This window comes from Erinaceus europaeus, chromosome 14 (genome assembly GCF_950295315.1).
Source record: "Erinaceus europaeus chromosome 14, mEriEur2.1, whole genome shotgun sequence".
Lineage (NCBI taxonomy): Eukaryota > Metazoa > Chordata > Mammalia > Eulipotyphla > Erinaceidae > Erinaceus > Erinaceus europaeus.
Genome location: NC_080175.1, coordinates 78147652 through 78173725, shown reverse-complemented (window position 1 = coordinate 78173725; position 26074 = coordinate 78147652). Strand labels below are relative to the sequence as shown.

Here is a 26074-nt window from a genome sequence, read left to right as displayed (position 1 = left end):
AGAAATCGCACACTCCATTTTGTTTTCTTCTCCTCTCCCAGGAATGAGATACTCCTAAATATATAAGGTGTCCAATGTATATACTGCAAAAGGTTAGTTCCATCTATTCAGTCAACTACCTATTTCTCTGTGGCAATTAACATTTAATATCTATTGTCTTAACAAATTTCACATATACAATGCAGTATTGTTATCTATAATCACCATGTTGCACGTTAGATTCTCCAAAGATACTCATTTTCCATCTAAGTTGGAAGTCTGTGCCCTTTGACTATTTTTTTTCATTTTCCCCCTTCCTCAGCCCTGGTGATAATTAATTCTACTCTCTATTTTTTTCTTTCTTCCTTCCTTCCTTCCTTCCTTCCTTCCTTCCTTCCTTCCTCCCTCCCTCCCTCCCTCTCTTTCTTTCTTTCATTGCCACCAAGGCTATCACTAGAGCTCAGTACCAGCACTATGAATCCACTGCTGCGGGTGGCCATTGTTTCCATTTTCTTCACCTTTCCATTTTTACTTGAGAGAACAGAGAGAAATTGAGAGGGAAGGGGAGACAGAGAGGGAGAGCAAGATAACAGACCTGCTTTCCCACTCGCAGATCGTCCCCCCTGCAGGTGGAGAGCAGGGGCTTGAACCTGGGTCCCTGCACATGGTGATATGTATGCTTCACTGGGTTGGCCCATTACTCTATTTCTATGAATTTGCCTCTAAGGGGGGGGGGGTCGTCAGGTTGTGGCACACCAGGTTGAGTTCACACCTTACTACAAGCAACGGTCTGGGTTCATGACCTAGGTCCCTACCTGCAGGTGGGAAGCTTCACAAAATAGTGAAGCTGTGCTGCAGGTGTCAGATTTTTTCTCTCCCTCACTGTGTCCTCTCCCCTCTCAATTTCTCTCTGTCCTATCAAACAAAAAAGGAAAAAAAGAAAAAATAATAAAAACGACCACCAGCAGTGGTAGATTTATCGTGTAGGCATTGAGCCCCAGCAATAACCCTGTTGGCAACAACAGCAACAAAAAAGTTCTTTCTTCAGTTTACCCAGTATAAAGTGATTAAAAGCAAGATTTCCTTTTATTTCTATAGATAAATAATATTCCCTTAGATATAAGTAGAACACATTTTCTTTAACAATTCATCCAACAAAGGATGACTAGACTGTTTCCATTTCTTGGCTATGTGAAATATTGCATCTTGGAGATGCTGGTTTTTTTAAAGTAAGTTTTCTGAGATAACAATAGGATTTTGATGTCCCAATTCTTAGAACATCGTGAAAAGCTTGGGTGGAAACTGAGTAGGGGCACACATTATTATGTTCAAGAACCCAGGTTCAAACCCCTGGTCCCCAACTGCAGGGGGAAGCTTCCCAAGGGAAGTAGTGTTGCAGGTTTCTATTTTTTCTTTTCTCAACCTGTTAATGTTTATTTGTAATGACATTTTGTATATCATCTTTGAATATTCATTTTCAAGCAGAAAGTATGAAAGAGGTATCACTTACTGAAACAATGCTTTGTTACCTAATTTTACAATGACTTCCACTGTGATTTAAAACTATGATATTAAAGTCCAATTCTCTTGTTTGGACTTAATGGGTAGACACTAATGAAAATATAATAAAATGTTATCTGACAATAGATTTTTGACACTCAGTTAAATTCTACTAAGGTAAACCTGTGTCACTAAGTTGGACTGCATCAATCAGTAGTAACAAATGATAAAAGCACTTCACCAGTTCTGTCACTACCACTCAGCTTTGCTACTGTAGTCAACAGTCTGCAATGATGATATGGAAATGAATGACTGAGGCACTGCTTCAATAAAACTTCACTGACACACTATAATTTGGATTTCACATCAAGAAATAGTACTTTTATTTGCTTTCTTTTTTGTCCATCAAGAAATGATAATAATTATTTTGTGCTCATGGGCTGTAAAATAGGAAGTGGTTATGCACCATAGCTATAAGCTCAGCTCTATACACGCAGTGATCCAGATAACTATATTCTTACCTTCTGGCAAGCTGCCTCAGCTGTTCAGCACACTCATTGTCTGATTTCTGGTTTATAAGCTCAAGGATATTCATGGTTCTGTGGAAGTGTCCACACGATAAACTCACACTAACAGCTGTCTCGTGTTTATCTCCAGTAAGCACCCATACTTTGATACCAGCCATTCTCAATGCTTCAATAGTTTCCCTAACTTTATCTTGTAGTCTGAAAATAAAAGAAATGCAATTAGCAGTTGTTTAAGTGTCTGAATGGCATGCAGAGGGACATTCTAAAAATTCAGGCTTAAAAGGAAAACTACAGACAACCCAGTTTTCTTTCATCTACTTCATATATCTATCTACCATAAGAATTGTACATATTGACTGAGAGAAATTAAGGCCTTAGCTCTCTATTGTAATTTTAAGTACATTTACTTATAAAGTATTAATGGATGGAATGCACATCTTACTTTGAGGCACTTGGGCAGAAGACGTCTTAGAGGAAAAAAAAAATGACATTGTCTATTATCTGGTACTTACCTATCTTCTACTGCTGTAGCTCCAAGCAGTATTAGGTTTTTCTCTATGAACTGGAAAACATCTGCTAACTTCTCTTCACGCTGCTGCAAGGCAGTCCTAGCTTCAAACAGGCGTCTATCTATTTCGTTGTACTCTTTAGATGTAAACTGTCTGTAGGCCATACAAAGAGTTCTTAGTCCTTTCTAAAACAGAAAAATCAAAGGCAAAAAGAATTAATGGGGGATAAAGAAGTCTTTGAAATAAACTGAGGACTGCACTGCCAAAAACCAGCTACAAATAATTTAAAGCACACATATTAATTACCCAGTGATAGGAAATAATGAAGTGTCACAAAGTACGGGTGATCTGAATTATGGTATACTTATTCTCACCACTCTTCCAGTTTCTTAGGTTCTCAAAAAGTTGCTAAAAATAATGAACTGCAGAATATGTGAGCCTACAGAGGATCCAAATGATTATCTTACATATTGTTTTAAAACTGTTTCACCTGGAGAACCAACACATTATATTATGTTATCTTCAGGATTGTGAAGAGAGAGAAAACCTGAAATTACTTGGTGCTAATCATCGAGAATTAACTTTTATCTATCTTATCTGAGTTCTTTTTAAGCAAAGGGGATTACAATTTCATGGGGAGTCATGGTATGACACAAGTCACATTCAAATAAAGATGTCTACATGATGGTCATTCAAACACTATTTTTAAAAGTCACCAAACAGATGATTTTGAATTATTTCATTATATCTTCTTAACTACTTATAAAAATTTAAGAGTATATATGTGCTTATTTGATTCTACTGCCTCAAATTTTTTTTGTAAACTTTAAAACATATTTTATTTATTTCATGAGATAGATGAAAGGGGTGGGGGGAGAAGCAGGGGGTGGGAGAAGGCGGAGTATCACTACAGAACACACTGCGCTGGAGACTGAACCAACGCTGCAAACACCAAGTCCTGCTCTCCATCAGCGGAGCTACTTCACTAGTCGTTTAATTTTACTTATGGGGCTGGGGAGACAGCATAATGGTTATGCAATAAACTTGCATGCCTGAGGTTCTAGAGCTCCAGGTTCAATCCCTGGCACCACCATAAGCTTGAGCTAAGCAGTACTTGTTTTTTTTCTGTATCTCTCTCATTAAAAAAATGAATAAAACATTAAGCATTTTTTCTTGTAGGTTTATATATAAATCTAAAAGTTTATAAAATTTACTTTTCCTGCTATACACTTTTCTCAGAAAACATCAAATATAAGTATTCTAATAACAGATCATGACATGGGGGATTTAAAAATACTCTATGAATGAAGAGGTCAAAGACAACTTTGGCAGTGGGTGTGGAACTACACACTGTAATTTTAAAATCCTGTCATCTACTATTAATCAAAAATAGAAAATTAGATTAAAATAAAAATACTATATGATAATTATCAAATTTATAAATATTGGCATTTGTTGGTTTGCAGTAACACAAAACTATAAATAACTTTTTAAAAAACTTAAAAAAATTATATTTATTTATTTATTTCTCTTTTGTTGCCCTTGTTTTTTATTGTTGTTGTAGTTATTATTGTTGTTGTTATTAATATCATTGTTGTTAGATAGGACAGACAGAAATGGAGAGAGGAGGGGAAAACAGAGAGGGGGAGAGAAAGACAGACACCTGCAGACCTGCTTCACCGCCTGTGAAGTGACCCCCCTGCAGGTGGGGATCCGGGGGCTCGAACCGGGATCCTTATGCCGGTCCTTGCACTTCACGCAACGTGTGCTTAACCTGCTGCGCTACCGCCTGACTCCCCCAAATAACTTTTTTAAACAGCAAGAATTCAATCATCAGAGCTACTAAAATATTAAATTCATTCTACAACAAGTATGTACTGAATACCAAGTATGTGCCAGTATTGTCCAGCATCCAGAAATGAAAGTCAGAACTGTGTTTGTTCTCATGAATGTTATACTATGACAGGTGTGCTAGTAAACAATTAAGAAGAAAATAATGAGAAGAAAAAGCGTAAGGAGACAGATGAGCCGAAATCTGCATGTAGCATACCTCTGTAGAAACGCAAAAATGAGATATCATAACACCCTAAAGCTGAAAGAAAGCTGCTTTCTACTTTCACTGTTCACATGAATTGTGGCACTCTACTTTGCAGTTCCTTTATTAAGAGAGAGAATATGTATTACTATTTGCTCTTTTACAGGATATACCTCTGGAGCCGGGAATCGGCTGACGCCATATCTTGCATGAAGCCCTGGCCTGGCAGTAACAGCCAGCACGGCACGGGGGCAAGTCGTATGGATGGTGGAGTGGTGCTGTGGTCTCTAAGTAAATACAGTTGGCCCGAGAGGGCGGACTGCACATGTACAAGGCCCTGGTGCCATAAACAAAAAGGGCGATTCAGTGGTTTTTCAGCTCCCACCCACGGGACACTGTATCTGTCAGCAGACACTAACTCCTTCAACCCCTGACAATCACTAATATACTTTCTTTCCTTATGAATGTGTTAATTCTGGATAACTCACAGTAAATGGAATACATGACTAAAAAAAAGATTTTATTTATTTATTAATGAGAGAAACAGGAGGAGAGAGAAAGAGAACCAGGTATTGCACTCGTACATGCACTGCTGGGGACTGAACTTAAAACCTTATGCTTGAGAGTCCAACACATTATCCACTACACCATCTCCCAGAACACACCATGTGGCCTTTTATGACTAGTTTCTTTCACTCAGCTTAAACTTTATTACTTTTAATGACCAAACAACAATGCATTATATGGGTATGACTTTATTTTATCTGTTCACTAGTTTACGGAGTTTGGTATTCAGTATTCTGGCTAGCAGGATAATGCTCTAAGAACATTGGTGAACAAGTTGTTAATTCTTTTAGGTGTGTTTACCCAGGAGTGGAAACACTGGGTCATATAGTCCGATTCACTATTACTCTAAGTTCTATAAGGAACTGCCAACTCTTCTTTTTAAAAATTTTAGTAGTGATTTAATATTGATTTACAAAACTACAGGTCAACAGGGGTATAATTCCACACTGTTCCCACAGAGAGCCCCGAGGCCCAGTCTCCCCACCACAAGCCACTGTAGTTCCCCCAAGGTTGCAGACACAGGCCAACCATCATCTCTACAACTATCTGTCTACACCCATACACAACTGCTCCCTTTTTCTTCCAGGTTCAGTCCTCTCCTCCAAGCCACTCATGACACCGTTACTACATCCAAATGTCCCTCTCCCTTTCCTCCTCACTCTCGGAGTGCTGATGGAGCTGGAGTTGAGAGCCTTCTTATCCTCTTCCTCCTATCACTGCTACCCTCCTGGGAGTATGGATCAAGGTTGTTTTGGGAGTGCAAAGGGTAGGAGCTCTCTGCCAACTTTTTTCCAAAGTGACTATACCATTTATGATCTAATGAATGATGACTGAGGGTTTTAACTATAATCTTTTGCTTATTCCCCCTTTTAATATATTAACTAGGGAGATCTCTGCGGTCAGAAGTACCCTAACTATAAAAGGCACATAGAGAAGACTCACATTTAAAAGTCAATTTTAACCGAAGTATGTGAAATGTGAAGTCACCACAAAAACAGAAGTTCAGTAATTTCTGACAAATCACTAATGTATAAATGAGATCTCAAATATTTTATTTAAATATACACACGTATTAACACACACATTTTTGAGGTTTGCTTTGTTTTGCCAACTGTATTATTGCTGGGGCTCAGTGCATGCATGCGTCTATCATTCTTTCTTCTAGACAGAGGGTGAGAAGCAAAGGTGGGGGCGGCGGGAGGAGAGGCACTATAACACCACTTCCATGCCCTTTTCTGCCTGTACACACTTTTCCATGTGGTGACTCCATCCGTGCTCAAGCCCAGGTCTTCTGACACGGTAACAGACTTGCTCTACTGAATATACCACTTGCTGCCTACCCTTGATTTTAATCATACAAATTTGTACTCACCAAAGCAAATTCATCTACATGGATTCTGGTCTTTTCTATTTCTCCACCTATACAATTAGGGAGAATTGATGATTCTGCTCCTTTAGTAAATAAAAACTTCTCACCTAAAAAGAAAAATGAGTTACCAAACTCTTAAGATTAGATAATGAAAATTCAGGAAAGTTGAGAGCAGTTACCTGAAGGTGCCTGAACAATCACACTCATTCTCCTACGATATGAATCAAATTCCAGAACATGAAGCAGTCTGTACCTAAGGGAGGAAAAAGACAAAACATAATAGAAGGTGGTTAATATAAAGGAAAAGAAAAAAAAAATCTCAACTACTACTGAGATGACAGATTATATGTCACTAATAATTAAACAATGAGAATTAAAGGAGATAGGTGTTAAATCATTTTAGACAAAGACTACTAAACTCAGAGGATTAACTTGCCTAAGTCAAACTTAGAAGTCGACAAGCAAGGATGGGGATATAAACCTATCTAGCTCCATATTTTTTTCCATCAGAAAAGATGATAATCTTTTTGTTTGTTTTTGCTCCTTTTTTTTTTTTCTTAACAGAGAGAGGTGAGGAAGAGAGTGAGAGAGACAGACAGAAACAGGGACCACAGCATTACAGAGTCTTCTGGCACCACAGGACCATCATATGTGATGCTGGGGCTCAAACCTGGGCAAGAGGTGACTTCTGTCTGTTGAGCTACCTCTCTGACCCAATCCATTTTCTTTTAGCATAGCTTAAACACATCTGAGAAATCAACACATATGCACTAGTAATGGGCTCATTACAGCAGTAATTCTGAGCTTGGGGTAGGGCCCAAGTACACAGCTGGGAGAACTAGTGCCACTTGAGGAAGCCATAAAACTGATGTAGGTGTGTCAGGTGTGGCTTGCAAAGTCTGCTGGATGAATATATACAGTGATGCACATATGTAATGTTTTGCGTATTGCAAACAAATTCACTGAGTCAAATGATGGTTCTTAAGATGACATGAGCCAGACAGGCTGTCCACGTGACAGCAGTCAAAGAATAGGCTCTAGTTAGATTGGAAAAGCACAGCTGGAGCTGAGAGATGACAGGAATTGATAAAATTATGAAATATATGACTATAATAAGGACAGACTATCAGTCAGTGGGGATACTGGAAATAGCTATTTCTTACTATTTCAAAAATAAAACCACAGGAGCTACGGAGAAGCTTTTCTTTCTTTAGCGAGTAGAAACTTCTGAAACTAACCACTACAGTAGTGCATAAACAAAAGCATGGGAACAGATAAAGAACCATCATATTACAACATATATGAGATATTTATAGTAAGATATTATTATTACTGTGAATAAAGAGTAACACTGACACCATCCTAGCGTAAGGATCAGTAAGGCTTCCTCTAATGAGACTGAAAGTAAATATTTGAGGCTTCATAGGTGTATACAGCCTGTATTGTATGTCTCCTCCACTTAAAAAAAAAAAAAAAAACTCTTGAAAATGTACATATAGCTTTCAGGTTGCACAAAAAGGGGCTTCATCTAGACTGGGCGTTTGAGCTATAGTTTACCAATTCCTTTTCAAAGCTAAGAAGGCTTAATATGTAGACAATAACAGATTGAATGCAAAATTACCGTTCCAGTTTTCCAAGTATTTTAACTTCCATGGTTTCTTCTGAATTGCCAACAAATACAATACCAATTCTATATATTAAAAGGAGAAAGAAATGGGATATTAAGGGATGACATTTAGTATGTCACATGGTATATAGTAACAGCCTGAGTAAATTATTTAAAGTATAAGTTTTAGATGCATTTTTAAAGCATTTCCTCTAAGTATTGCACCATACTTTAGAACCTGAATTAGGGCAGCTCTAAAACAATACAAGTACTTCTCACAAACTGTATTTTTATACTTCCTGCTTTTTTGAGAAAAAAAATCTCTTCAAAATATGACTTAATGCAAATTTGACAACAAAATTAAAATACAGTTCAAATTCTCATCTAAAATTTAACATGCACTACCTTTATGTGTTTGTAAATCTTGTCTGACAATTTAAGATGCTGACTCTTCTATTTTCATATTTTTATTTTAAAAGTTTTTTTTTTTTCTTCTGAAGATTTGAAAACTAGGCACAACTACCTTGCAGCAGCTTCGACTAGGGCCTTTTCATCTGGGGAAGACGCATAGTACTCCAACTGTGAAGGCGCAAGGTTGGGCTGCCAGGGACCATCACCAATCCCATCTATCTGGACATTACTAATCTGGACAGTGTGACAGAGACTGACCACTTTAAAGAAGAGATCATGTTCTTTAATCTGTAAAAACACAATATTCATGATAAAAATACTACTCCAAATAATATTTAGCAAGTCAGAAATAGAATTTTTAAAAACATTTCATACACACACACACACACACACACACACACTCCCCCAGAACAGTGCTCAACTTTGGTTTTTGATGGTGCTGGGACCTGAACATGAGACCTTGGAACCTCAGGCATGAGAATCTTTTGCATAATCATTATGCTGTCTCCCTAGCCCAGAAACAGAATTTTTTAAATGTCTCTAACTATAGTTAGTAATATGGTTACCTCTGACCTAGAACAAGAATGTTACAACAACTGGTTGCTTCTTATATCAAAGGCTAAAATGCCATGTTTGTTTATATCTCTTTAACCAATGAGCATCTCTTTCAGGAAGCATAGTCAAAGGAGAAACCACCTTTGGTTTCAAAAATATTAATAAATTCAAACTCTCAGCAAAGTTTTTTTTTTTTACTTCAAAGCAGAAATTTTTTTTTAAACAGAGAACTAAGGCAGCTATGTCTTATTTATTTATTTATTTTTAAAGGCAGATATACCTTAAATGACGAGTGAAACAGTATTGGCTACAATTTCTCAACAATGAATCAGAGGACATACATTTCAAATCTATGTATGTGAATGGGTATGTGTATTTTTTAAATATATTTTTATCTATTTATTTATTTAAATATTTATTTAATTTATTTATTCCCTTTTGTTGCCCTTGTTGTTTTATTGTTGTAGCTATTATTGTTGTTGTTGTTGTTGGATAGGACAGAGAGAAATGGAAAGAGGAGGGGAAGACAGAGGAGGAGAGAAAGATAGACACCTGCAGACCTGCTTCACCGCCTGTGAAGCGACTCCCCTGCATGTGGGGAGCCGGGGTTCGAACCGGGATCCTTATGCCAGTCCTTGTGCTTTGTGCCACCTGCGCTTAACCCGATGCGCTACAGCCCGACTCCCCTGGGTATGTGTATTTTTTCCTTTGTCCTGCCAGCACTTACACTTTCTCTTCTATAAATCATCAACTACCCAGGAGAATGATTTCAAATGAAATTTCTATTTATTAGTTAAAAGATACTTACGAGTTCCATCTCATTTTCAGGACTAGTTCTAAAAGAGGAACTGGTAAGATGGGCTAAGCTGTTTAGGTGAGATAAACTACTAAGATATAAGTTTCCTTCTGAAGAGTCTGGTGTTGGTCCTTCAGGTACAAGTCTACCATTGATTTCTTGGTACTTGATGCCATTGATTGAACATTCCCGAAACTGCATCTCATTTTCTGTTAGAGTACCAGTCTTATCTGTAAACACATACTCGACCTAGACAGAAAACATATTGTTTAACCCTATGTTAAATAAAATAACCTTTATCTCCTGAAGTTAAGCTTACCCACTAATGTAAATATGCTCATATTGACATTTTTATGATAAAGAAAAATAAACAGTTGAAGAATGCAATAGGAAAAAAAAACAGTAACACAAAATATTGTAAATCTCTATACACTCTGAAGTTTGTGGCATTTTAGGTAATATGTTTACCTTAATACTTACTTACAACTTCTTGGTCTTAGTACTCTTACGTCTCCTGGATAAAGTGCATTTAAGTAAGAGAATGATTTAAGAATGATTTTTGATCTGGGAAGCTCAGAGTTCCAAAGAAAATATAACCAAACAAAGGCACACAAAGATACATTTGTGTAAATAATATAGGAATTTATTATCACTAAGCTGGCCCTAAAAGAAATTAGAAAGTTTATATAAAAGGAAGATACTGAATGATACCACTCACATGGGGCATATAAAGAAACAATGAAAGAGAACAAGCACAGTTCAATGAAAACACATCTTTATAATCAGATGACAAAACTGATGTTGTTACCCAAGGTGGGTGGAGGTGGAGAGTGTGGGCTCTAAGAGTAGAAGCGAGTCAACTGACTTTGGAGGAGGAATACTGTGGTGGCAGATACTGTGGTGGTAATATAATCTGAAGTAGAACTATATTTCTAAAGCAAATACAGTCTTTCAAGCCAATGGTGTCTCAAAAACAAACCAATTTTTAAAAGGGTCTGGCATTTTGAGAAGGTCATACATTAGAAAGGACAGTAGCAACAAATGTTGGAGAGGATGTGTGGAAAAAGTGATACTTCTGCTCTGCTGGTGAGAGTATAAACTGGACCAGCCCTTGTAGAAAACAGCATAGAGAATTCATAGAACACTAAATGGACCTACCCTAAGACCCAGCAATTCCTCTCCTGAGAATTTACCCAAAGCAAATAAAAGCACCTTCAGAAGAGATCTGTGTATACCTATGATAATAGCAGCACAATTTGTAATCACCAAAGACTGGAAGCAACCCAGGTATCTAATGACAGGTGAGTAGTTGAAAATTTGTGATATATTTATACAACAGAATATTATTCAGCAATAAAAGCAACACAGTAATCTGTTTTTAATTTTTAAAAATATTTTATTCCCTTTTGTTGCTAGTTTTTTTTTCTTTTAAAAATTTTTTTTTATATTTATTTTATTTATTCCCTTTTGTTGCCCTTGTTGTTTTATTGTTGTAGTTAGTATTGTTGTTGTCGTTGTTGGATAGGACAGAGAGAAATGGAGAGAGGAGGGGAAGACCGAGAGGGGTAGAGAAAGATATACACCTGCAGACCTGCTTCACCGCCTGTGAAGCGACTCCCCTGCAGGTGGGGAGCTGGGGGCTTGAACCGGTCCTTATGCTTTGTGCCACGTGCACTTAACCCGCTGTGCTACTGCCTGATTCCCTAAAGTCATCTATTTGCATCATCTTGGAGGGAACTTGAAGATACCATGTTAAGTGAAACAAGCCAAAAAGAGAAGGCCAAATATTGAGTGATCTCAGGGAACACAAAGTTAAACGTGAACTGGACATAGTGTATAGTATCAAACAAAGGACTCTGGGAAGAGAAGGAGGGGGAAGGGCAGAAAAGAATAGAGGGGAAATGGGAAATAAGACTTATGTGCAGTGCAAAGTGAGGCTGCTTTTGGCATATGCTTTGCAATAATTTGTTGTTAATCTTTGTATGCTTTGATAAAAATAAGGAACTAGACAAACAAAAAAGATTATTTTTACCTGCCCAAGTTCTTCATTCAGATCAGAAGTGTTGACTTGAGCTTTCTGATCTGATTCTTCATGATAGAGATCCAGATCCCAACCAATAAAAAATGATCCAAGAAATTTCTGCATTTCGACAGTGACATACAATGAAATTGGAATGATGAAATTGTACAGTACCAAAAAAGCAAGGAAGTCTGAAATAAACCTCAGGATCTAGGGGGAGAAATGATTGCTTGGTAAGATACATAAAAATTTCAATATTAGAAGAGAAAGTGATCATAAAGTTTCATGTCTAAAAAGATATATTTCTAAGTGGGGTGATTAATAGTTGACAGTTGACAGTAAAATATAGTAGTTGGTACATGTGTAACATTTCTCAGTTTTCCACATAACACTGTTCTAACCCCCCCCACCTAGGTCCTCCTCCGTTTTTCAACTACATTCTGAAGTAGATTAGTCTTATGAATTAAAATTCAGTTTGAATAATTTTTAATAGCACATTTCTTTTGTCTACTTTCTTGCTTATTAGTCTCTTGAACAAAGTAAAAGTAGTAAAGGTTACATTTAAATAGTTTAATTTATTGCTTTTCAGAAGCTACCGAAAAAGTTGTTGTAACTAGAACTCTCATTAGCAAAATTATTATAGCCTTTGCAGTATATGTATCATTTTCTATCTTTCAAAATTATAGATAGCAAAAAACTGTCATTTAAATTTTCAAAACATAACTGCTAGTTAAACTAAATTTAGAGATGCTATAGGAACAGGCTACTTTAATGATACAGTTTCACAATTCAATATGTATTATGTTTAAAGGTAAAATATTGAATTGTAATTTCTCCCTGTATTCATCTGCCTTGTGGTCACTTGAGATCCGAACTTGCCTTCCAATATTGATACTTTACTCTAATTGGAATTTAGCTAAGTTGTGTACCAAAATGCCTGGTTAAACTCTCTAGGTGGTCTCCATATATTATCAATTTAAAAGCTGGTATGTCACAGCTTGCATGCTACTTCATACCCTCAAGAAACTGACACTAGTAATTCCCTGAATTATCCTGACAGAACTGAAAATAAATCAGTTTACTCTTTAATGCACTTATAATATATCAAGGGTAAACATATCAGTAGCTAGCTCCCTTCATTTGTCCTCCTTTTGTCACTCTTTCGTGCTAGTGGTTTTATGAGATCGCAGGAGTTATTCCTGTCAAAAGTAGTCATTAGGGGCCAGGGAGCTAGAGCCATCAGTAGCACAACAGACTTTCATGTCTCAGACCCCAGTGATCCCAGGTTTGATCCCAAGAACCAGCATAAGTCAAAGTTAAATACTCATCTGATTTTTTAAAAAGTTAATACAAAAGCATGAACTGTGTTAAAGAATGAAGTTTCTGTTACAGCAATCAAAAACACCATAAAATACCTTACTACTATTTCTCTGATGTTCTGTTTTTTGGTTATACCAAGGCTCATCCCATTTTCCTTCTGCTTGCCATGTATATTTCAAGATAGTACTGATGATGGCTTCAGAAATAAGGATTATTAGATAAATTATCAAAAAGGTATTCATTGACCTGAAAAGACAGAAGGAGAGTGAGCATAAGACACACCTGTCTGGCATTACTATATTGCCTTGCCTGGAAATTTGTGCTGGTGCTATATAAGGTATTAAAACATGTAAGTATTCTAGGGGCCAGGTGGCAGCATGCTTAGCTGAGCACACATGTTAACATGTACAAGGACCTTGCTTCAGGCCTGGATCCTCACCTGCAGGGGGGAAGGAAAGTTCATGAATGGTGAGGTAGTGCTGCAGGTGTCTCCTTCTCTCCCTTTCTATCTCCCCATTCCATCTCAATTTCTGTCTCTATCCAGTTAGTGAATGAATAAAATATTAGAAAAAAATATAATAATCCTATATGCACAGTTATACATTAAAATACATGTTAAGTACATACTGTTATGACTAAAGGAAAATCTTTTTAAGAAATGACTAATAGTCTATTACTAGCATAAATAAAAGAATCTAAGGTAATAAGCTTACTTGCAACTGTTATATTAAAAAGGAATAACTATACAATTTTTCTGTGTTGCCTTTTTCATCAGTATGTAAGCTGGAAACCTTTCCACAGAGCTCTCAGTGCACAGAGCTGTGGCTGGTTTTTTTTGTAACATGCCATATTTAATTATGTTAATGTACCAAAATTTGCCTCACAATCAGTTCTTTGACAGATATTTAAAATTTTAATGTTTTGCCAACACATACAACAATCTACTGATGTATGTTACTTATACATATGCATGTTTTGTAAAACTCATGTAGTAATTATTAACTTGCCTAATCTTTATTAAAAAAACCTTGTGAAGAGATCATAATATTCTATTTTAATGAAAAGCCTCCCCAAATCATTCCATTATGTTTTATATATAAGAACTCTTTCCACCATCAAAAATCATAAATATTTTCTCCCAAGTTTTACAGATTTAACTTTTGTGTGATGTGAAGAGATCACACCAACAGACTGCTAGGCTCAATATTGCTAAGATATCAGTCGGCTTTACGGTCCCTTCAATCCTAATTAAAATCCCAGAAAGCTGCTTTACACTTATGCCAAGTAGTTTAATATTACCCCTCGTGGCTATTAAACTTTACTTATTTTCTTCCATCTTTTTATTCTCCCTTTTCTACATATTGAAATTTTTCTATTGCTCTTTCAAATTCAGCAACAATTTTTTGTGCTTTTTACAACTTGGTGGTAAGTTAACTAATGACATTTAAATTTCAGTAATTATTATCTTTCAAAATAATAATGAATTTCTGATGAATTTCTGTTGGGTTCTTTATTATAGTGTCTACTTCTTTGCTGAGAGTTCTCATATAAGTATTCACATTTTCCTAGTTCTTGAAGATTTGACAATATCTGCCTTCAAGTTCTTATCTGCTAACTGCAAGATCCACGTCCTTACAGAGGCAGATACTATTGGTGCTTTTTCTCTTGAATTTAGGCTGCATGTTTGTCACAACTGTTTATTTATTGTACACTTGACTTTAATGTAATAGGTTGGAGAGATTCTATATTCCTTTATGTGTCTCAGAAGGCTGCTGATTTTTGTTCCAATAGGAAGTTAACTTAGCTTGGCTTGATTCTAACACCAAACTGTTTCCATTGTAACAGACTGAAGCAAGATTTTTCTGTTTAGTTCTTTCAGTTTCCTTATAAAGCCTCCCCCCCCACCCCATTCTAAGTCTACTGGGGTCTCCTCTACATGCATACCACTCTTTTAATTAATTAATTAATCTTGCATAGAGACGGAGGGAAACTGAGAAGGAAGCAGGAGATAGAGGGAGAAAGATCTGCAGCACTGCTTCACCCTCATGCAGCAGCCCCCCCCCCAGAGGGGGAGACAGTTATCCAAGGATCTGCCTATAATTGATGGGTAGGTTTCTGAGTTTATTCCCATCAGTGATGCCTTCCCCTTTCTGCAGTTTTTAAGTTCTTCTGGCTTTAAGCCTTATCCTCTATAGTAATTATCAAGGTCTCTTATGTTCTGTGCAACACATAAAATGTGGAGAATCTTTGGGCAGAAAGCTGAACTCCTCATCTTTCCACTTACTGCCACCATTTTCCAGAGTTGTAAGAACTATACTTAACGAAACACTACTCTGCAATTTAAAAAGACGAGACTATGTTGTTACGGCAAAATGGATGGAACTGGTAGTGGTTATGTTAAGAGAAATAAATTAAGCTACTGGATGGTTGCACTCTTCTGACCACTGGCCCACTAGGCAGCAGAGTGGTGGAATTCTGGATTTCTACGCATAAGGTTAAGAGCTTGGTCCCTGGCACTGCTTGTGTCAGAGTGATACGCTGATTCTATTTTCTCTTGCAAAATAAATCTGAAAAAAAGTCTTACTAAGAGCCGGTGAGATAGTTCATCTCTAATAGACAAGGGCCTCTGTTTTTGCCATGCACCAGGGGTGAGCCTGCCCTCTCACCACACTGGAGGAAGTTTCAGTGCTGTAGTGTCTTTCTCTCTATCTCAAAAAGTCAGTCCAGAGCTCTCAAGCTCCAGCAACAGCAGCAGCACCACCAAAAAAGGTAACCAAATTGTCTCCTAAAACTTTGGGAAGAGGCTGGGAAGTAGATTACCCGGTAGAGGACACATGTTTACCATGTGCCAGGACTTAGGTTCAAGCCCTCAGTCCCCACCTATGAAGAGAAGCATCATGAGCAATGGAGGAGTGCTGCAGGGGTCACTCCTCCTTTTTCTCCCTTTCTCTCTGTCTCTCACCCTCTACAGGAAGAAAGGAAAAAATGGCTGCTGAAAATGGTGCAGTCATGAAAGAATTTAGCCTCAATGATAACCCTGGAGAGAAAGAAAGGAAGAAAGAAAGACAGAAAAGAAATAAATAAATGAAGGAAGGAAGGAAGGAAGGAAGGAAGGAAGGAAGGAAGGAAGGAAAGAAGGAAGAGAGAGGGGGCCAGCTGGTGGCACGTACGTCACAATGCAGAAGAACCCAAGTTGGAGCCCCTGGTCCCCACCTGCAGAAGGAAAGCTTCACAAGTGGTGAAGCAGGGCTACAGGTGTCTGTCTTTCTCCCTTTATATCACCCCCTTCCCTTTCAATTTCTGGCTGTCTGTATCCAATAAAATAATAAAGATAATTTAAAAAACTTTTTTAAAGGGAGGAAGAAAATAAAAGAAAAAATGACTTTGTGAAAACCATGTGATTATGAGAGGCTTGAGGACATCACAGGATCGTGGTGCTGAACACGGTGACTTACATAAACCACATATGGGCATAGCCCTGAAATCTTACAGCTTTGTAAACCAATGTCAAATCACTATAATAAAAAATAATTATAGGATTAAACTTTGCCAGTTTCTATCTGGTTTTGGTCACTATTCAGGGATTTCAAAGAATAGCTTATCTTAAAAATACTTTATCTGGTGGTCCAGGAGGTGGCGCAGTGATAAAGCTTTGGACTCTCAAGCATGAGGTTCTGAGTTCGATCCCCGGCAGCACATATGCCAGAGTGATGTCTGGTTCTTTCTCTCTCCTCCTATCTTTCTCATTACTTAATAAATAAAATATTTTTTAAAAAAATACTTTATCTGGGGGCCAAGTGTTGGGACTCCTGGTTAAGCACTTATATTATATAATATATTATATAATATATAATTATATATAATTATAGATATTATAATGCGCAAAGACTCAGGTTTGAGCCCCCAGTGCCTCTACCTGCAGGGGGGAAGCTTAGTGAGTGGTGAAACATCACTGCAGGTGTCTGTCTCTCTCCCTCTCTACCTTCCCCTTCCCTCTTGATTTCTAGCTGTCTCTATGCAATAAACAAAGACAATTAAAATTTTTTCAGAAATATGGATTTTTTTTTTTAAATTACCACCAGGGTTATCACTGGGGCTTGGTGCCTGAAAAATGAATCCACTGCTTTTGGTGGCCATTTTTTCTTTTTCCTTTATCTGATAGGACAGAGAGAAATTGAAGGGAGATGGAGTGGGGGAGAGAAAGACAGAGAGATACCTATAACACTGCTTTGCTGCTAGTGAAGCTTCCCCCTGCAAGTGGGGAGCAAGGGCTTGAACCTGGGTCTTTGCACCTGGTAACATGTGCACTTAACCAGGTGCTCACTACCTGGCCCTCCTAGATTTTCTTTTTATTATCTGCAAGAGGAATAGACTGATGAACTGATTCCAATATTACTCAACAGTATTTACTTTAAAACCATAATTCAGCGCCTCCTATAAGTCAAACCTTGTGCAAAAAGCTACATGTATATAAAAAATACATGACACCATCTCTACCTTCAAAAATACCATCTTTTACTGATTTGATATACATGCTTTTATACACAGTCTCTTTACATTTATATGCATACCCTTAGTCACGGTTATGTGCAAATAAATGAAAACAGAAAATTGTCTTACTTTTCTACTGCAGATCGTTTCTGGGACTTGCTTTTGTAATTTAATGCCATTTTGGTTTCCATTCCAGTGTATATAGCTACACCTTAAAAATAAAACAGCCTTTTAAAATAATTTTCCTCAGCCACCAGGTTCCAGATGCCAGCATGATGCCCACCAGACTTCCCCAGACAGAAGACCCCACCAATGTGTCCTGAAGCTCTGCTTCCCCAGAGACCCACCCTACTAGGGAAAGAGAGAGACAGGCTGGGAGTATGGATCGACCTGCCAATGCCCATGTTCAGCAGGGAAGCAATTACAGAAGCCAGACCTTCAACTTTCTGCATCCCACAATGACCTTGGGTCCTTACTCCCAGAGGGATAAAGAGTGGGAGAGCTATCAGGGGAAAGGATGGGATATGGAGATCTGGTGGTGGAAATTGTATGGAGTTGTAACCCTCCTATCCTACGGTTTTGTTAATGTTTCCTTTTTCTGAATAAATAAATAAGTAAGTAAAAATAATTCTCTACCTTTCAACATACTGCATGTTTATCTAGAGTAGAAGTGGGGGCTATATGGTGTTTCTGTGTTTAACAAATTAAAGAGTGACCAAACTATTTTTCACAATGGCTATAACATTTTACACTCTCACTAACAATGGTTTTCTGCATCCTCACTAATTTTTTTAAAAAAGAAAAAGATTTTCTCTATCAGAAAGCCTAATACTGATACTTAAGATATAGTACAGATAACAGGGAAGGAGAAAATGAGGAAAAAGCTGTAGAACATTCAGTGATAAGCAAAGTCTGATAGTACAAGAAAGGTCATTCTCAAAGTGAGAGGAGCTGACTGACAGCCAAAAGTTAACATCAAAACTTCACAATCTGCCTCAAGTTGACAGACACAGACACAGACACAGTAAATTAGTATGGATATATATATATATATAGCACCCAGGAGTGAACCTAGGGCCTCATGCATGCAAGATATTGCTACTGGAGGGCCTTCCTGGGTGATTTTACTTAAGAGGAAAAAAAGGAAAAGAGAGAGGAAGAAGAAGGAGGAGGAGAAGGAGGAGGAGGAGAAGGAGAAGGAGAAGAAGAAGAACAACAACAACAACAACAAGAGGAAGAAGGAGAAGGAGAAGAGGAAGAAGGAGAAGAAGGAGAAGGAGAAGGAGCAGGAGCAGCAGCAGCAGCAGCAGCAGCAGCAGCAGCAGCAGCAGCAGCAGCAGCAGCAGCAGCAGCAGCAGCAGCCGCCGCCCACAGTAATGCCCCACTGTCCATGGAGCATGCCAAGGTGCTCCCATATTGTGCTGGAGTTGGAGCCCCAGGGCTCTGCAAAAAATGGCAAGGTGTATGTGAGCTCTACTGGGGAAGCTAGGTGGCTCCCTGTATTAACTTAGATTTCTAAATCAAAAATGCTATTTCCTTATACTTTTGATCAAGTCAGTAAATGCTCCAACAGTACCTAGTATATATTCATAGGTCAACTAGTCAGATGGATATAGATGGACCAGCCAGCACTAATCCAATATAAGACAGCTAACTGCATTACACAAGTAGCTTCCTGAACCATGATGCCAGAGGACATTGGTTCTTATCGACTATTACCAGAAGTGCCAAAGTTATCTTTTTATTTTCTCAATTTCATAAGTCCCTACAAAGAAAAACATATCGCAAGGTTCTAGTCCATTATTAAAATATAGGGATTAACAATAAGGAACAGAATACAAAATCATATTAAATGATGTTTGTAAGAAAATTATTATAGACATTTACCTATGAAATTACCCAATCAAAAGACCACAATACTATGTGTTTTCTTTTCTTTTGTATTTTTGTTTTTAGATAGAGACAGAGAGAGTCTGTCTTCAGTGCAGTTGGGGGCCAGGCTTTAACCTGAGTTACATACACGGCAAAACAGCACACAATTCAAGTGAGCTATTACACTAGCCCAATGCTATACTTTAAAAAATAATCTATATAAAGAATCAATAAGAATCTATTATTAAACTTTTCATTATATACAAACCAAAAATTTCTTTTGTGTTTTTCAATCTGGCTCCACGAAGCAAGAGACTCTCTGGTCCCAATGGCCTAAGATGGGTGGGAGTGGGGGAGAAACAAACAAACAAAAAAAACCTCAAGAGCATTGCATATATTAAAATTTTAATTTAATTCTAAAATGGTTATCTTAAGCAGAAGGTATCTAAACTATAGTTATGACATTGCTTTCATAGGAAACCAAGATCACAGCTAGTATAAAGCTGTTTAAGTCAATAATTATGTTAGTTACTATAATAACAAATACCTGCTTTAACATTTCTGTCATTTTATACTTTACTTATTGATCACTGGATCAATAAGATTAATCCTGTAAATAACCCCATAAAGCCACCAGTGTGTAAAAAAAAATTAAACATAAAACACAACAAAAATCAAAGATTAAGCAGTAATTCTAAAATGTTTAATAAAAGGTGAAAATTAAAAACCTGAATGAATTAACATTTTTAAAGAGAAACTACAGAATTAAAAGGCAATGCAAACAAATTATAGTATGACTTGTACATAAATGCATGAGTTCTGTACAATCAGTATTATAATGGATTATAAAACATAACACTGTAAGTGAGTTAGTACTTTCTCTAGGTAAAGTTGACACTACCAATTGACTACTTGCACTGCATACTTCTTGGAGCATGAATCTTCTTGCTATGAATTTCTTTCCATAAAGGAGATAGAAAACAAGAAGGAATAACTAGAAAGGAAATTGCATTTTTAGTGGTGGCAAAATGATAGAACTCTGTTATATGATTTATTTATTATTTTTACCAGAGCACTGCTCAGCTCTAACTTATGGTGGTGCAGGGGACTGAACTTGGGACTTTGGAGCCTCAGGCATGAGAGTCTCTTTGCATAACCATTATGCTGTCTACCACTCTAACTCTGTTACATGGACAAGTAGGCAATGTTTATTTTGCTGATGCCCCTTCTACTTTTCTGAAACATAACACAGTTATCCAAAACAATGAGAAACTGAACCAGCTCTGAAGATGTGTGCAAATCTAAACAGTATTAAAAAAAAATTCAATGATGCAGGAAGGTTATTTGGGACATGGCCAACACGTATGGTTTTACTAGACAGTCATGTAGGCAGCACACTCTAAATATTCTGAATTAGGAGTCATAAAATAACTTCTAACTTGATATTTGTAACAGTGAATAAAAAATATAAACATATACTAGCAGGTAAAATTGGGCTATAATGATATAAAGTTTCAAAATAAATAATTCACCAGTTAAAGTTATTTCAGCAAGTTGGCTTATTTATTTTTATTTATTTATTTTTTATGGGGGGATTAATGGTCTACAGTTGACAGTAAAATACAATAGTTACATGTGTAACATTTCTCAGTTTTCCGCATAACAATTCAACCCCTCTGCCATCATGTTCCAGGACCTGAACCCCGCCACCCCCACCCCAGAGTTGTTTACCTTGGTGCAATACACCACAGCCACTGAAACCATTCATTCTAGGTAGCTAAGGTTACATAATTGATCATTTTCAACACCTACAATATTTTAATGCAATTCAGACGCTGTGCCCATACATATATTCTATTCTGTCACCATTGAAATCTACATAAAACCTAGTCATAGACATCCAGTCAAAGTCATACACTGACAAGACTAGTTAAGAGTTTATTAAGCATGCTGCTATACTAGTATTTACTACAAATTTGTATCAGTGCTGCTGATGCTACTTTTGGTGACTTGACCATTTCATTACAAAATGTTCAATTCTTTAAGTTTGTGTTTTATTTCATTTAGCCAGTATAGATTGAACATCTTTCCAGAAAAGTATGAAGTTAGTAGAATGCTAACTTGATGTCTGATGAAGTTTAAGGGCTGATTTACTTTTACATTTAGCCTTGTGGTCACGAGTAGCAATATCATTTTGCCAGCATATTTTCGTAATGATCCAAAGTCTTTTATGTAACTGCCAGAAATTAATCTGAATAATGAAGAAAAACAAATCCAAACCACCAACCAACCAAACAAACTTAAAAACAAAGAGGAGGCTCTACTGGACACTAAAAATTTTAGTATTTTTTTTAATCCTCACTTGGTATTGCTACAAATTGTTAGAAGATAAAGTGTTAAATATGTTTCAATTCTCCATTTCCAAAAGTTCTACTGCTTATTTATTTTCTTCCCCCTTAACTAGACTTTAGGTCCTCCCCGTACAATTCTCACTTGTAATAGACAATGTAAATTTATTCTTACCTTACAATTTCTTCCATTTGTTGAGTTATTATCATTCGTCCCATGAATCTATGAAGAAATTCAAATGTTACCAAAAACAATAAAAACAAAAAGTATGACATCAGTGAGTGGAATGTGCTCTTAAACACAAAATAAAACCAACCTTGTGCAAACACAAATGGCACAGTATATGTATTACAAATTATAAAAGTAAACATTACTAATCTTAAGCCCTAAAAATCTAATATTTTTATAAGCTCCAGCAATGGATGAAGCAAAGCAGTTAATTAAAAAAAAAAAGTTTTCAAAATTGCAATCAAATGTAACAAATCATTATTATTAGGTTGGTCATTTTAAGAATTTGCAAATGTTAAAAAAAATACATACATAGGAGACGGGCAGTAGCGCAGTGGGTTAAGCGCAGGTGGCGCAAAGCGCAAGGACCAGCAGAAGGATCCTGGTTCGAGCCCCCGGCTCCCCACCTGCAGGGGAGTCGTTTCAAGGGCAGTGAAGCAGGTCTGTAGGTGTCTATCTTTCTCTCCCCCTCTCTGTCTTCCCCTCCTCTCTCCGTTTCTCTCTGTCCTATCTAACAACGACATCAACAACAATAACTACAACAACAATAAAAAACAACGAGGGCAACAAAAGGGAAAATAAATAAATAAATATTTTAAAAAATACATATATGATGTAGTCAACCAGTGCTCACACGCTTTATCAGTTTACTAAAGTCCTGTGACCACAATAATTTGCTAATTCATTTATTCATGTATCCGTTTATCCAAAGAATACTCCCCAAACAACCTCTATTTGGGACTGATGTGATGAGACAGAGCAGTAATGAAAAGCCTATCAGTGAAGTGTGTTTCTGAAATCTAGACTGAGTAGCTGTTGGTCATAATGAATATTTTTCTTCTTTAAAAAATTAAGAAATGCTGCTTATAAGACAACTGTTGTTTCAGGGGTACAATTTCATGTCTCCCTAAGATATGAGATAGCATACCTCAACCAAAGTGCCATCTTTCACCTCAGGGTGAAAATCTCCCAATTCCCTTTGGGTCCCTTTCCTAAATAGTATCCCCAGATCCGATGATATAGGCCAAGGGTTTATCAATATTTTTACCTAGTTTTTCAGTTCTAACGTCTACTAAATGAACAGTTCCACAGAATAAAGTCAACTCAAGTATACAATCATTTTCCACTATCATTATAGGTAGATTCTGAAGTGAAGTAAATTTTAGAGTTTCATTTAAACCACTTATCTAGGCCAAAAAATAGTAAGCATTTTCTTCCAAATGTCTATTACTCTTCCTCTTTACAGATCACAGCAGCTTTGTGCTTGTGAACTCTGGCTTTATTATTTCTTGCTAATCTGCTGCTTCCTCCAGCTTCATTTATCAGGCAGAAGCAATGCTTTAAAAACTAACCATAACAATTCACATATATACTTCCCTCTAATGGATTTTATGGAGCCTTGGTACCAATTCTGACTTTAGGATCAAAGAGCCAATTCATCTGCTGCTTTCTGGGCATCTTCTGGAGATAATGTGTGACTAGTCTTAATTTTCCTGAGCTAAATTTCAACAAGTTACCCATTTTCCTTTATTTAATCTGTACTGACATCCTTAAAGAACGTCATACTGCTCATGCAAGTTCCATGATGCAATAATTTGTCTTGTATTTTCCGTAGCTTTCTCAAAACTCACACTTGGATTTCTTACAAAATGAAAATAGCTTTGCCGTTTTCTTTTCTGGTCATAAAGATTATGTACACTCACATATTTTACAATAGGACCCAGACAATATAAAAAGACAGCAAAAGGGCTATTACATACTATAATTACTGGTAATCCTATTTTTCAAATACAAACCCTGTTCATGTGCTGGGGCAGGTGGGTAAGAGGGAGAGCTCAGGTGGGAAGGCACTTGCTTTGTCACTTGCAAGACTCAGGTTCAAGCCTGGCCCCATTGCACTGATAGTGGCTTTGGTGTTATGGTGCCTTTCCTTCTGTTTCTGTCTCTATTTTTTAAAAATATTTTATTATTTTAATTAGAAAGAGTGGGGGGGGGGCAAGGAAGAGACCAGAACACTGCTCAGTTCTGGTTTGTGGTGGCGCTGGGGACTGAACCTAGGACCTCAGAGCCTAAGGCTTGAAAGGCTTTTGCAGAACCATTATGCTGTCTACCCAGCCCTCCGTCTCTTTCTATTTGAGATGGCCAGCCCAGAGCAAGGAAACCACAGGACAGCCCTCCTATCTAGGGTATCCTTTCCAATTTTTTATGCAGACATCAATATTTATATATCTTTAAAACAAAAACATGGTTGTGTAGCACCCACCACACTGAGGAAACCTTTCGTGCTGTGATCACTTTCACTCCCCCTTTCTCCTTTCTCTCTCAACAAACAAGCAAACAAAAAGCAGTTGTACATATATAATGTTGACAACATCTTTCCCGCCTACTCCATCTCATCAAAAGCACATACCTGCGTTATTATTTTAAATGGTCACACACAGTATGCTCATTTGGAGGCTACGGCATAATTTATTTGAGTAATTTACTACTCACAGATGTCTATGCTTTTTCCCAACTTAAGGAAAGTCTAATGTAACCTTCTACAACCTGTGCTCATTCACATCATCACTCATATTCATTCAGGCAATTCACAGCGGTAGAAGGAAAAATTCCCAGCAAATGCAGAATCTGAATCTAAACATAAAGTTGTAGAAGAAAAACAAAACCAAACTGGTGGTAGCGCAGTAGGTTAAACGCAGGTGGCACAAAGCGCAAGGACCAGCGTAAGGCTCCCCACCTGCAGGGGGGTCACTTCACAGGCGGTGAAGCAGGTCTGCAGGTGTCTGTCTTTCTCTCCCCCTGTCTTCCTCTCCTCTTTCCATTTCTCTCTGTCCTATCAACAACAACGACATCAATAACAACAATAATAACTACAACATAAAACAAGAGCAACAAAAAGGGAGTAAGTATTTTAAAAAAGGATATTATGCATAAACAAAGTAGGCTCTTAGAACCCATGAAAAAGACGGTGTTAATCAGAGGAAAATGGGAAAGGAGACTGGGGGGCGGGGTGGACTCAGAAGTGTAATGGCACTGAAATCTCATATAACAGAGGAATGAAACTGGACTTCTGAAACTTTATAGTATTGCAAACCAAGGGTAAGTGATTAAGAATGAGTTGCATGCCGTCTATCCTGCCCCCCAACAATGTCTAGTATTAGATGATGATTCCATTATAATCATTACGCTTATGGTTATAAAATGAGCTCACACACAGAACGCACAACGATCATGTTGGCTATCACACCATACCTGTACAAGTCTGCTTCTGGTTGCTGACATTCTATCACAGCCACAAGAGTATCCAGGTTGGCAACTGTTTGTAATACTGCTGTTTCTGGGACTGCCACATGTGTCTGAGAAAAATAAATAAAGAGAATTAAGTTGTGGCCAAGGAAGTGGCACAAGAGATATGATACTAAACTCTTCAGCATGAGATCCTGAGTTCAATCCCTGGCATCACATCTGCTAGAGTGATACTCTTGTTTCTCTTTCCCCCTCTCAATATACCTAATACTAGTAAAATAAATAATAATAATAAAGGATTAAACTGCAGATTTATAAGACCCCAACAGGCCTTTGGAAATCTATTTCACCTCTATTACAGATCAGATCATGTCATATTATATTTGAGATTATACTGTTACACAACAGAAGAGAAAAGAAAGGAGAATGTACTCTATCAAAGGACAAAGGGTGTAAACTGTGGAGGTAATCTGCTTAGAAAAAAATTCAGTATTCAGGGGGCAGAAGTAGCACTGTTGAGTGTGCACATGACCATGTGAAAAGGTCCCAGGCTCCCATCTGTGGGGGGAGGCTTCATGTGCTGTAGTGCTACAAGTTTCTCTCCTTCCTGCTACCCACTATTTCTATCTTTTTTGTTTAATTTCTTTTTTTTTTTTTTTTTTTTGCCTCTAGGGTTACTGCTGGGGCTCGGTGC

The 26074-nt window shown here is 37.3% G+C and overlaps 1 protein-coding gene across 13 annotated transcripts in view; it reads right to left on the bottom strand.

Annotated features, from left to right (window-relative positions):
* Positions 1-26074, bottom strand: part of ATP11B (ATPase phospholipid transporting 11B (putative)) — a 100707-nt gene that overhangs the window by 39551 nt on the left and 35082 nt on the right. For all 13 annotated transcript variants that reach the window (XR_009544747.1, XR_009544748.1, XR_009544750.1 and 10 more), the window contains 13 exons: positions 25387-25490; positions 22081-22128; positions 19826-19890; positions 17815-17896; positions 13290-13440; positions 11887-12084; positions 9867-10103; positions 8616-8791; positions 8108-8176; positions 6666-6739; positions 6490-6593; positions 2519-2700; positions 2001-2204 (listed from right to left, as the gene is read on the bottom strand). Coding sequence is in view for 10 of the 13 variants with exons in the window: in XM_060172031.1 (XP_060028014.1) it covers positions 2001-2204; positions 2519-2700; positions 6490-6593; positions 6666-6739; positions 8108-8176; positions 8616-8791; positions 9867-10103; positions 11887-12084; positions 13290-13440; positions 17815-17896; positions 19826-19890; positions 22081-22128; positions 25387-25490 (1694 nt within the window). In the remaining 3 variants the exon portion in view is untranslated. The remainder of the gene's footprint in view (positions 1-2000; positions 2205-2518; positions 2701-6489; positions 6594-6665; positions 6740-8107; positions 8177-8615; positions 8792-9866; positions 10104-11886; positions 12085-13289; positions 13441-17814; positions 17897-19825; positions 19891-22080; positions 22129-25386; positions 25491-26074) is intronic.